Genomic DNA, 12,530 nt, shown 5'->3' with positions numbered 1-12,530 from the left:
TGACCCGCCCTATCCTCTCAGATCAGTTCCCATTGCAGCTGACACCTCGCCAGCTGCTCGGCTTCCCTCTGTTGGACAGGCCTTCGCTCCTCACATAGCACGCATTCCACACACACTCAAACATACACACTCACACACGTGCAAGATGCATGCATCCAGAAGCAGAGAGACACATACACCAAAGCACACACTTGCATTCCGAACATGCACGAACAAATGTTGAGCCTGTAGCTTTTTGAAGAGATTAGTGATCTACGTTGCCCCCTGGTGGATAAGATGCGCTACAAAAGTAGAAAATAAGAACACTGTATGGGGAAAATATCTCAACTGTGATCCACTTTACTGTACAGTTTGTGTATGTGATCAAATGTTATACTTGAATCAGGCTCAATCAAGTTTTTCCGTCAACACTGTCAGTGTCTGGGGTCAGGGATGTTTTAAAAGAGCTTCATACAGTCCACACATGGTCATATCTGTGTTTGTGTTGTTCCTGTTTTCACAGCACCTAAGGGGCTAAACAGGGTGTCACATTGTAACTACAGCAGTGTTTACATCATGAATGTGATTATTCATAGAGAGGATGAAATCTGCTCGTTAAAGCTCTTATCTTAAACTGGTGACCAAGAGGACAATATTGTCTGTGTGTGGATCTGAACTAAATAAGCAGTGTCTTAGGATTGATTTGCACTGTATGAGTGAAAGTAGGTCTTTGGAATGTGTTTCTCATGTGCAGTAAAGTAAATAATGTGTAAATGTTTGTTCTCTGCAGGGTGAGTGATGAAAAGGATGCTCGAGGCTACCTTCAGGCTCTGGCCACTAAGATGACGGAGGAGCTGGAGGGGCTGAGAAACACCAGCCTGGGAGCGAGAGCCACGGTGAAATATACATTTTCTATTTCTTTTCCAACTGCTCTGGGTGACTAAACGTTTGTAAATGGGGATAATAGATCAATTATCTGGATTTTTTAAATATACATTTCTCGTCTCTTTCTGTGCCTCTCTTTCTTTCTTGAACTTCATCTTCTCTGTTTGGAGTTTACTTACTCTTCTGTGTCTCGTTATCAGGACATGCCGTGGAAGATGCGGCGCTTTGCCAAGCTGGACATGTCGGCTCGTCTGGAGCTGCAGTCGGCTTTGGATGCCGAGATCAGAGCCAAGCAGAGCATCCAGGATGAACTGAACAAGGTCAAGGCAAACAGCATCTCCACAGAATGGTAATACACAACAGAAGCAGTGACTGCTCTTACCTTAACGACAGGAGGATACTTTTGTTTTAAGGGATTTCTCTGGATTGTATTTCATGCATTGTTGTTTCTACCAGTAAACTGCAGGATGTGGAAAGCAAGAACCAGGAGCTCCTGGCTGAAATCGACAGGCTGAAGAAAGAGACGGAGGAGCTGCGGCTACGAAGGGGTAGGACTTGAAATAACTTAAGTTTGGATCTTCTTGTTCAAGTGATACTTGTTTCTTGGTTTATAGGGACACAAATGTAGACATTTGTGTTACAAATCTGTAAAGGCAGCTAAACTGTCACACACCCCATGTACGGAGGCTGTAGTCCTCGTTGCAGCGGCCACAGGTTCAAATCCGGCTTAGGCTATTTGCTGCATGTCATCCCCCACTCTCTCTTCCACATATTTCCTGTCTCTCTTCAGCTGTCCTATCTAATAAAGGCCAAAAGGCCCACAAACATCTTAAAACAAAATAATGCAGGAATATATACCTTTAGCTTGTTCATTAATTGAACAAACATCAGTCTTGTAGAGCCTCAAACACAAAAAGCATGATTTGTCAAATATACGAGGTTGTTGAAGTTAATGGAATACATGGACACAAACATTATTAGCTTCGCGTGCGAGATTATCACAGGAGGTCTTAAGTCAGCCGCCATATTATGAGAATAAAATCATGTGCTGTGTAAATGAAAATGTATTGTTATTGAGGTCATATGAAACAGTCCTGTGACTCTTTTAATGTAAGTAAGGCTTTGATGTTTCAATATCTCGTACTTATCCACGGTCGTGTTATTTGTTCTGTGTCTGTAGGCGTCAAGCACCAGGATTCCCAGAATTCTTTCCTGGCTTTCCTAAATGCCCCGACCTCGGCCCTCGACCAGTTTGATGTAAGTATATAAAAAACACTCCTCGCAGGGGCTGACTGAAACTTTACGCAGCTGATGTGATTAACCTTATATGTATAGGTCTGGAATTAAAGATGTAAAATCATCATTGCCAACGTTCATGACGTTATATTTGTGCTTTTTTTTTGTACTTTTGTTTGCTCACATGAATTTTTCCAAAACCTTTCTTTTTGTTTTAATCTTTTTGGTTGTTTCTTTGCTTCAATCTGTGGTACATCAGGACTCTTATTCCTCATCGTCATCTTCTTTAATTGAGTTTTGGGAAGACGTAAGTGTCCCTGTGTTAGGCAGAGGTCTATGTGTGTGTGTACATGTGACAGTAGCTGTATGCTGTAGGACTCTGAGCTGATACAACAGTATAGATCTGTGTATACTAGATATTGCAGATATGCCAGTCTGTGCCTGTGCATTAGCTTAGCTGTGAAGAAGAACAGAGCCACTGCAAAATAAATCAGTCCAGAGCTACACATGATTCCTTTTCAAACAACACATGGAATGAGATGTTATCTCAGTTCATATGAATTCATTTTCTTCAGTTGCTCTAGTGAAGATGGATTGTTTTGCAGTGGGCTGCCTTTGTACTCAGCTGCTTGCAAGTCCATATTGGCTGGTGGGCTCGACTTTGGCTTTCTAGTGCTAGTTCTCGGGTTTAAAAAAAAAACAAAGTATGCTGTTATAAAATAAATCTTTCATAGTGTTTAGCAAAAACAAAAAGCGACTTAAGTTGTAACAGTGCATCATACTAACTATCTGTGCTCCTCTCCTCCAATCATCATGTTTATTTTGATCCATTTGTACTCGTGTGTCCTCTTCAGCCTCCCTCCCTCACGTAACCCTTGTGGATAAACAATAATGAACCACAGTGATTCCCAACTAAGCCTACTGGTTCCCATGCTGGTACTTGTAGAAATCTCAATTAATAAACTGAACCCAAGTAAAAAAAAAGTTTACTAAACGTGACTGAGATAACAATGACAAACTCTAAATGTTCAATTAAATACATCTGAGTCGTTTTGTTTCTGGGATAAAAACAACAACTGGTGCATGGGACCAGTAACTGTTGAGACCCTGACTTCATTTACAACAAATATTCTGCTCTTCAACCTGAGTCCCCTCGCTGCATGAAAACGAATAAGTGAGAACTAAATGTATTCTTAATTACAAGAGCTTGACAATGTTAGCTAAAAGTGATGGCTACACAGGTGAAAGAGTTGATTTAAAAAAAGAGAATAAACAGATGAAGGTGCTGGTAATGTAATAGTTTAGGATTTTAAATAGTTTGGTCAAAGTATAGTTACTATAGTTAGCTAACTCAGTCGATGAATAGTTACATATTGAGCAAAAAAGAAAGAATGAGCTGTCAAATGAAAAAGCCAAAAGTACCAGTTATTGATAAATCTTTAATGGTCAGCTGACAGTAACAGAAAGTAAAAGTAATGGAGAAGCAGTTAAAGCATTTAGCTTAAAGTTAACGTTAATGAGGTGATATAATTAGCTTAAAGTAAATCATCAGCTGAATATATTTCTCCTTTTTTAATGTTGGTTCCCTCATCTTGGTCTCAGCTACAGAGTGACCTTGAAGGAGATTTTCAAACCAGACTTAAAGATGGTAGACGTGTGTGCACATGTCTCTACGGCTAAACGCTGCTAATTCATGGTTGCTGTAATGATTGCCTGTTCTAGTCTGTTGTTTTCATATCTATACACAATAATATAACACAGTTGATGGAGCGAGCTCAGCTGAGCGCTTGAGTAAGGTAACCTCACATCAGACATTTGAAGGTTGGGAACCGCTGGTTGAATGTAACACAGGCTTCTTTCACCATGTCAGTGTTTCTTCCTCAGTGTGTTAAACGTGTGTTTTCATCTCTGTTTGCCTTCGTTGATATTCACTCATCTCTCTGTCTCTGCCACTCTCTGCCTCTCCCGCCACTGAAGCGCTCGCCATCCGTTGGCCCAGCTAGCAAAGGCAGACGTGTAAGCACCATCACTGCACTCTGATTTCTTTTTTCTTTTTTTTTTGATCTAGCTTTTGTTTTTAAATGTGCTTCTTGTTGGTGTCTGGTTTGATGTTCAGTATGTGTTTGCACTTCCTTGCCTGTTTTTTGTGACTGTCTGGTTGCATGGCGGGGGTCCTGAATACCGTCTTTTTCTCGTTGTTGTTTTGTGAAAGGCATTATTGTTTGTTGATTTTTCATACTTAAACGACGAGGGGTATTTCCTGTGTTGTCTAGAAAGATGAATGTCTGTGCGTCTGTTCTTTTTATTCTGAGAAGCTTTGTGATTGGCCATGCATGGTGTACGGTGAAAGCTGTCGTGTTTCAGCATGGTCATTTGGCTGTGATGTTGTGGTTATCTTTATAAGTCCTGTGGATATGGCCACATATCCTGTCCACAAAGTCTGTTGATACTGTTTGACCCTGTTCTCTAAGCATGGGAGCATATTGTCTTCTTATTTAGTTTAACACTCTGCTTCTCCCTCTGTCTCCTCCCCTCCTCCTCTTATCGTCATCCTCCTTTCTTCCACCCTCTCTGATTCTCCAAACCTATGCTCTGCTGTGTCCCCTCCACTCCTCCATCTTGCTTCTCTCCTTTCAGGTGGACTCTATTGACTTCACCCCCTCCAACACTCCATCCCGGGAAGATGACCCTAAGTCCCACCTCAAGTCCCGCTCGCGTTCACCCTCCATGGCTAGTGATATGGAGCCTATAGAGGTCAGATCAGTTCTTAGTCTTAAGAATAAACGTACATGTTTCTGTGTAAAAGCTGGTATGATACCAGGAAGATTTTCTAAGGATAAAGAGGTCTTTAAAAATATAAGATTTGCTACGCAGTTAAGCTGAAACTAAAGTCACATTTGAATAGTGGTAGGATCTGGTTTCCCATTCTGTTGTCACAAGATTGAAAACCTAATCAAGATCTTACATGACATGTGAATGTCGGGCATGTTGAGGATCAAGAAAAAGAAAAATGAGTCCTAATATTCCTTCTATCAGTTGAGTCGACCTGCTAACAGCTACTTATAATTCAGATACTCACAATTATAGAGACACACGAGCAGTAAAACAAAAAGAAAGGGGAATATTAAGGCCAGCAGTAGACATGAATCAATAATGAACACAAGGTGTTGTTAGACTTCTGTTAATAGGATGCCTGTAGTAAATACCAGAGTCCGGCTCTCCTCGTCTTTTTCTTCTTGAGAAGCTTTAACCAAGTTTCACGTCACCCTGACACTGATGAAAACTCATCCTGGTTCCAGTGTAGTTTCTCACTCTTTCATGTTTGTGTGGACTCGTTCATTGCAGTTGATCGACCATCCTCCTCGTACAGTCCAGACCCCGACCATGCGCTCAGGAGGGTACGGGAGTATCGGACGCTCCTCACCTAAGGTCAGACATTTTCCTTTATCACACAAAGACACATGGTATGTAACATACTGGCTGATTATGTCTTTCTTAATCTGATTCTATATAACTCGTTATCCACAGCCCAAAGCTCATCAGTTTGTGGTGAAGTCATTCAACACGCCCACTAAGTGTAACCAGTGCACTTCCCTCATGGTGGGACTCATACGTCAAGGCTGTACATGTGAAGGTAAGAAACCCACAGAGAAGTGAAGTCTCTACTAGACACCCACTTTTTTTTAAGTATAATCTTTGATAAGTCAGAGCTCCAGTTTGTCTCCGTCTTGACTCTGTCTCTCTCCTCTTCCAGTGTGTAACTTCTCTTGCCATGTAACATGTGCGGACAAGGCCCCTGCTGTGTGCCCTGTGCCCCAGGACCAGACCAAGGGTCCGCTGGGTATCGACCCTCAGAGGGGGATTGGCACTGCGTATGAAGGGCACGTCAGGGTGAGTGAAGCTAACAAACATTGGTTGTCTTTGTCCCGACAGGACAACTTTGTTTATTGAATATTCAGATCAAAACGATGACCTTCAGACAAACCCTTTTTTGAAGTTGGTTACTGTATCTAAAACAAAACATGTTAACTTTCCATAATAACACAAACAAAGATATTTTGATGGCTTTGGTTCAGGTTCATGTATTCTAACACGTTAACATGTCTTTGTCTGGGTTCTAGGTGCCTAAACCAACAGGCGTGAAGAAGGGCTGGCAGAGGGCGATGGCCGTAGTGTGTGACTTTAAACTGTTTCTCTACGAACTGGGAGAGGGGAAAGCCACGCAGCCGAGTGTAGTAGTCAGCCAAGTCATCGATATGAGGTAGGACAAACACTGACTTCAAACACTTCACTCACTTATTTTCTATCTAAACATCTTGAATATTCAGCTGCAACATCTTCACACAGTTAAAGTTATTACTGTGTGCTGCAAAGAAGCAATATAACATTTCCACATACTCATGATACTTCTACAGACACAAGCAACCACCAGTATTTTTATTTTCTAGTCTTCTGACTACTCAAAACACTTTTACACCGCAGGTCACGCCTACACATTCACACACTGATGGCAGAGGCTGCTGAGTAAAGTGACCACAAGTATTAACTAATCCATTCATACACATTCACACGCCGCTGATGCAGCAGCGGAGTGTCTTGCCCAAGCACACATACAGTACTGTAGACATGTGGCTGCAGGAGCTGGGGATCGAACCCCAAACATACCGGGTGAGAGACAACAAACTCACAGAGCCACAGCCGCCCCTAATCAATCAAGCTATTTCTTATCTTAATGATGATGTGGAATAAAAATGAAGAAATGACATCTATAGTTTGTCAGTGGCTGCTGTATGTCGTCAGCTTTTTTTGTCTTACTACCTAATATCAAATAAAGTCTTCCAAAGGGAGAGGGGTTGAGAGAGTTTTTAACATTTTGATAAATACAGGACTAAAACATTTAAAAGATGATCAAATACTTAATGATGACATTTCTTTCATTCAGCTAATTCAATACTTAACTCATCATTGCAGTGTTTGTTCCTGCTTGTCTTACCTGTGAGTTCTGTCCTGTTCTTATTTTCCAGGGATGAAGAGTTTTCTGTCAGTTCTGTCCTGGCCTCTGATGTCATCCATGCCAGCCGCAAAGACATCCCCTGTATATTCAGAGTGAGTCCCCTATATTGTCTGCTACAAAAACATTCTAAATACTCTAGATACTAAATTCTGAAGGAATATTTAAACACCTTATTCGACCCGTCCTTCTTTTCTCTGTAGGTGACAGCGTCCCAGCTCTCCCCCTCCAGCAGCCACAAGCCCTCCATCCTGATCCTGGCTGACAGCGATCAGGAGAGGAACAAATGGGTGGGCCTCCTCAACGAGCTCCATCGCATCCTCAAGAAGAACAAGCTCAAGGAGCGCTTTGTCTACGTCCCCAAGGAGGCCTACGACAGCACTCTGCCGCTCATCAAGACAACACAGTCTGCTGCTATCATAGGTGGGCCAGGACGAATCACATTGTTGCTGAAAAAACCACCAGAGAGTCTGAAAAGTCTAACACGACAAGAGCATTTAAACACATCTCTGTAAAAGGAGCTCTTTGTGTTTTTCTGGCTACAGTTCAATCAAGAGCTAAGATTTAGTTTTTGTAATCTGATTTCTGTTTAGTCATCCTCTCATTGTTATTTGTATGTCTGCAGCAGAGTTTAGTTGTTTCTCATACAGCTGTTTCCAAAGACAACCAACTAATTAGTGAAACTCTGAGCCCGGCAGCACCTGGTTCTGTAAACCCAGCCTTTCTGTCTCTGTCTCCTAACTGGCACTGAAATGGTCATCCTGCTTCTTTTGCTCCACCCTCAGATCACGAGCGTGTCGCCCTGGGCAACGAGGAAGGTCTCTTTGTCATCCATGTCACCAAAGACGGTAAGATCTTTTATTTAAGATCTGCTCTGTGCTGTAAGAAAGTAAACATCGTTAAAAGATGAGGTGATGATGCTTGTCTTTATTTCACTCCTGTCCTCTCCACAAACGACTTTCTCCCAACTTATTCACTCAAACTGGTTCTCCCTGCATTCTTAGAAATAATCCGGGTGGGGGACAACAAGAAGGTGCACCACATTGACCTTATTCTCCAGGAGCAGCTGCTGGCAGTCATCTCCGGCAGGAACCGCCACGTCCGTCTCTTCCCTACACAGGCCCTGGACGGCCGTGAGACAGAGTCCTACAAGCTGGCTGAGACTAAGGGCTGCCAATCCATCGTCTCCGGTCCCGTCCGCAACGGCTCGCTCACCTGCCTCTGCGTGGCCATGAAGAGGCAAATCATATGCTACGAGGTCAGAAAATAGAAAAAAACTAAAGATTTCTTCCTCGCTAACTTCAGCTTTATGTTGTTTTGTTCTTTTATAAGCTGCTGTAAAAAACAGTTTTGTATCTTCATTCTGCTCTTCAGGTGAATAAGAGTAAAGCACGTCACCGCCGGCTGAGGGAGCTGCAGGCTCCGGGGCCCGTTCAGTGGATGGGTCTGCTCAGTGAGCGGCTTTATGTGGGGTATCAGTCTGGCTTCACACGCTACAGGTAATCTACATGGTGATCTCATATGTTTACAATGAAGATGTTATCTATGAAGATCTCTAGTGGATTTAAAGTCCATTGTTTTAGAACGACTTTCAGATTGTTTATTTATAATGAATCTGACTGTGTGTTTCTGAAAACCTCCACAGTGTCCACGGGGACATGTCTCCTGTCAACCTGCTCCACAATGAGGACCACACCCTTGCCTTCATCCCCCAGCAGAGCCTGGATGCCCTCTGTGCTGTGGAGATTTCCAGCAAGGAGCTGCTGCTGTGTTTTAGTTCCATCGGAGTGTATGTGGACTCACAAGGCCGCAGGTCTCGTCAGCAGGAGCTGATGTGGCCGGCGACGCCGCTCGCTGCCTGTGAGTGATGGAAATACTAAAAGTCTATATGGTGATGAAATGAAGAGGCGGGTTTTAAAAAGCATGTCCACTGTGTAACTAGTTACATAGTGCTCTGAATCATAAACTGATTTAGAAAGAAAGAATAAATAAAGATTTGATTACTGTAGAACGGCAATAAAGTGAATCAAAGATGTAAAACAAGTCCTGTTTGTTTCTGTGTCCAGGCTACAATGCCCCCTACCTGTCAGTGTACAGTGAGAATGCTGTGGATGTGTTTGATGTCAACACTATGGAGTGGATTCAGACCATCCCACTCAAGAAGGTCAGTGCTGTGGTCTAGTGAACGCTGTGTATATAAAAACTGAATTATGAAGTCAATCAGACATCTCAGGGCATCTCTGGCTCCACCTGGTGGATTAGATGTATTAACACTGTTAGGCCATGTCACTACAGTACCTGTTTTTTTTAATGCCACCCTGTCACATGACTTTAAATTTTGCAGTACATATCTTACCAGAAATCTGTTTTTTTTAAATGGATGAATGATGGATGTCTCTGCCTTTTCTTCAGGTGCGACCTCTGAATGTTGATGGCTCTCTGAACCTGCTGGGGCTGGAAACAGTCCGGCTTATCTACTTTAGAAACAAGATGGCAGGTAAGAATCCCCGGTGTTAAAAATCAAACAACTTAAAACTTCAAAAATGTTTTTAAAAAATTCTGAAATGTATTCAGTTGTGGTCTTTAAATTGATATGTTCATATGTGGCTGTTTCTGCTGATAGAGGCAGATGATCAAAACCAACTTTAGTTAAAGTACAAAGCCTAACATGCTGCTGTCAGCCACGAGAGTAGATCTGAAACACTTTGGAGTCTTTGATGCAAACATGCCGGTGGCTTTGTTGTGATCTTCCAGAGGGTGATGAGCTGGTCGTCCCGGAGACGTCAGACAACAGCAGGAAGCAGATGGTGCGCAGCATGAACAACAAGAGACGTTTCTCCTTCAGGGTGCCTGAGGAGGAGCGGCTTCAGCAGAGGAGGTATTTTACCTGCTGCATGAGGCAGCAGAGACATTAATACTGTCAGGACTTTTTCAGCCTTTTCCTAGATCACCATTGTATACAGAATCATTAATTTTCACTACTTTCATGGAATAATTTCCTGTGTTTGTACGGTTGAGATACAAATTGCTCCTCTTTTTTTGCTTCCGTTCATCTCTTGTATTTGTGTCTGTGATTCTAGAGAGATGCTACGAGACCCAGAGATGAGGAATAAACTGATCTCCAACCCCACAAATTTCAACCATGTGGCTCACATGGGACCAGGAGACGGGATCCAGATCCTTAAAGACCTTCCCATGGTATACACAGACACTCACATACATACTCACAGCATCCTGAAAGTGTTGACACACATAGACATGCACTGTAGAAAAACCCAAGAACCTGTAAACGTAGGCACACTGATTGTTTGAGATGTGTTTGTACTGTATGTAGATGAGCTTCAGCAATCTCCCCCCCCCCTCCCCCCTCCCCCCCCCTCCAGCCTGTGTTACCTCAGTGTGTTCTGTTGCATGCCAACACTTCTGGCTGTACCATTATGTTCATTATGTGATGCTTAGTTGCATCACATAATGAACATCTTCACCCTCATATCCTCTAAGACACATGGATGGTTATCTGCCCAAACCTCATTGTCCAATCACAGACGGGCCAAAGTAGTGTTCAGTTTTACGAGCATGTAGGTTTGCAGCAGCTCCGTCCTCACTCCTGTCCCCTGCACTGCACTCTGTCTCGTGGTGCGTGTGTGTTTTTGCTCTGTGCGTGTTTTAAACTAGAACGTCCGTGTTCAGGAGAGCCGCGCGGGCTTCAGCGGATCCGTCAGCATCCCCTCCATCACCAAGAACCGTGCCGAGCCGGGCCGCTCCATGAGCGCGAGCAGCGGACTGGGCATACGTGAGTACCGGAGACTCTGAACCCTTCACAGTGAACGTTGTTGAAGTAGCTTCATGTAGCTCCTCTCTGACCTCTCCTCCTCTCCCTCCTCTCCCTCCTCTCTCTCCTCAGGCTCGTCCTCACAGAACGGCAGCGCTCTACGCAGGGAGCTGTCAGGGGGGAGCTACGGATCCAAACGGCAGACCATGACCTCTCCCTCTGAGAGCTCCCTCTCCTCAGGCGGAGGCATGGACTGTGGCGATGCTCCACTCTCACAGTTTGACAGAGAGGTCAGTACAAACATTGAAACTGAGCATACAGCTTCATGTGCGGTTGACTATAAACATGATGAGATTTAACATAAGCTTCAGTGTGTAAGAGAGGACTGAGAGTTTGCTTTAAATCAAGGTGGATCTGATCTGACAGATTGTTTGGCAGCCACTTTAACGATCTCAAAATCGCAGTTCATGTCAACCCAACATCAGCTTTGTATGAAGCAGTCCATTAGCATGTTATGTTTGTTTCCCTGCCATGCATTGTACCAGCCTGACATGAAGTAATCCGATTTTACAAAGACACATTGTTCCCCATTGAAGAATTCCTCCCTCTATCCCATCCGTCACAAACATCCTGGCCTCTGGGTGCAGGCCTTCCACATCATCCTCCGTCTCTGACCGACCGGTTAGCCTCCTAGTGATGTCAGCGCTTCACAGCTCGATGTTTAGACTGTTAACGCCTTCCCATGATACCCCGCTGTAGGTTTGGCTCAGTTAATGAAGGAAATTTGAGTTATTATGTCCCTGTTAAACTTTGTACAAATGTTTTAAGACCCCGGGCTGTGGTGTCATTTAGTTAGAATCAGTCCTGTGTTGGTTTCCTGTTTAAATACATTTAGCCCCCCCCCCCATACAACAGTCGATTTCCTCACACAAATAAAACAAGTAGGATCAAACAGTATATGCAGATGTGTTTTTCGGTTCTGGGCACCTTCTACCAACATCCATCCTCCCTCAAAGCGCCCGCCATCCTCCGTGTGACTCCCCATCCTCATAGCCCCATAAGCCTGGACACTGTCTGCTTCATTTCGCCCCATGTCGCCCCATTCCTCGCCTCCCCCAACCCTCACCCAGCTGTGCCTCGCCCTCCCTCCCCCCCCACCCCAGCATGTTGTCTGTGGGCTGGGCGCTGAGTCTGAACTCTCCTCTGCAGTGGCAGGCAGTCTCACCGTCGGAGAAGACCCCCGATCTGAAAAGGGCTTTAAGGACCCTGCTTAGTAAGATGAAGGTAATGTCAACAGCTGCAACGACTGCACCAAACACACACCTTGAGAGCTCCGCCGTACGGATCACGCACCCACATGCACAACACAGTGTGTCCTTTCATTGTTTACAGTCAAACACGTCAGCATGAGGTGCATTTCTGATCGCAAAAACACAAGCTGTAACTGAAACGACCCACAGCCCCTCGCTGCACCATTTCAGCCCCATCATGTCAGCAGCATCTGATGACTCATCACATCTATCACTGGAGCATCAGCTGCACCATCAGGCTGGCCTGTTATCATGTTTTGTTGCTGAGTAAATGGTGCTACGCTGCTGATCGGCCATTTTGCATACTTCTTCCCACTGCTGCCCACCGGCCAATCAC

General features: G+C 44.0%; 1 protein-coding gene across 7 annotated transcripts in view; it reads left to right on the top strand.

Moving 5' to 3' along the window:
• The window catches only part of cdc42bpab (CDC42 binding protein kinase alpha (DMPK-like) b), a 75,111-nt gene that overhangs the window by 57,243 nt on the left and 5,338 nt on the right, over positions 1-12,530 (top strand). The window contains exons 20-43 of one of the 7 annotated variants that reach the window (XM_065963885.1): positions 770-875; positions 1,065-1,213; positions 1,321-1,412; positions 2,045-2,121; positions 2,360-2,407; positions 4,078-4,116; positions 4,738-4,854; positions 5,446-5,529; positions 5,629-5,734; positions 5,855-5,991; positions 6,222-6,361; positions 7,125-7,206; positions 7,315-7,534; positions 7,897-7,959; positions 8,116-8,369; positions 8,486-8,610; positions 8,757-8,971; positions 9,178-9,275; positions 9,524-9,608; positions 9,866-9,989; positions 10,192-10,309; positions 10,802-10,904; positions 11,016-11,173; positions 12,093-12,167. In XM_065963885.1, coding sequence (XP_065819957.1) covers positions 770-875; positions 1,065-1,213; positions 1,321-1,412; positions 2,045-2,121; positions 2,360-2,407; positions 4,078-4,116; positions 4,738-4,854; positions 5,446-5,529; positions 5,629-5,734; positions 5,855-5,991; positions 6,222-6,361; positions 7,125-7,206; positions 7,315-7,534; positions 7,897-7,959; positions 8,116-8,369; positions 8,486-8,610; positions 8,757-8,971; positions 9,178-9,275; positions 9,524-9,608; positions 9,866-9,989; positions 10,192-10,309; positions 10,802-10,904; positions 11,016-11,173; positions 12,093-12,167 — 2,815 coding nt within the window. Of the gene's footprint in view, positions 1-769; positions 876-1,064; positions 1,214-1,320; positions 1,413-2,044; positions 2,122-2,359; positions 2,408-4,077; positions 4,117-4,737; positions 4,855-5,445; positions 5,530-5,628; positions 5,735-5,854; positions 5,992-6,221; positions 6,362-7,124; positions 7,207-7,314; positions 7,535-7,896; positions 7,960-8,115; positions 8,370-8,485; positions 8,611-8,756; positions 8,972-9,177; positions 9,276-9,523; positions 9,609-9,865; positions 9,990-10,191; positions 10,310-10,786; positions 10,905-11,015; positions 11,174-12,092; positions 12,168-12,530 lie in introns of all 7 variants that reach the window. The other 6 variants (XM_065963884.1, XM_020631488.3, XM_065963886.1 and 3 more) reach the window with 6 other exon arrangements.

This window comes from Labrus bergylta, chromosome 15 (assembly GCF_963930695.1).
Source record: "Labrus bergylta chromosome 15, fLabBer1.1, whole genome shotgun sequence".
NCBI lineage: Eukaryota > Metazoa > Chordata > Actinopteri > Labriformes > Labridae > Labrus > Labrus bergylta.
The sequence above is the reverse complement of the archived record's forward strand: the minus strand, read 5'-3'. Positions and strand labels throughout refer to the sequence as shown.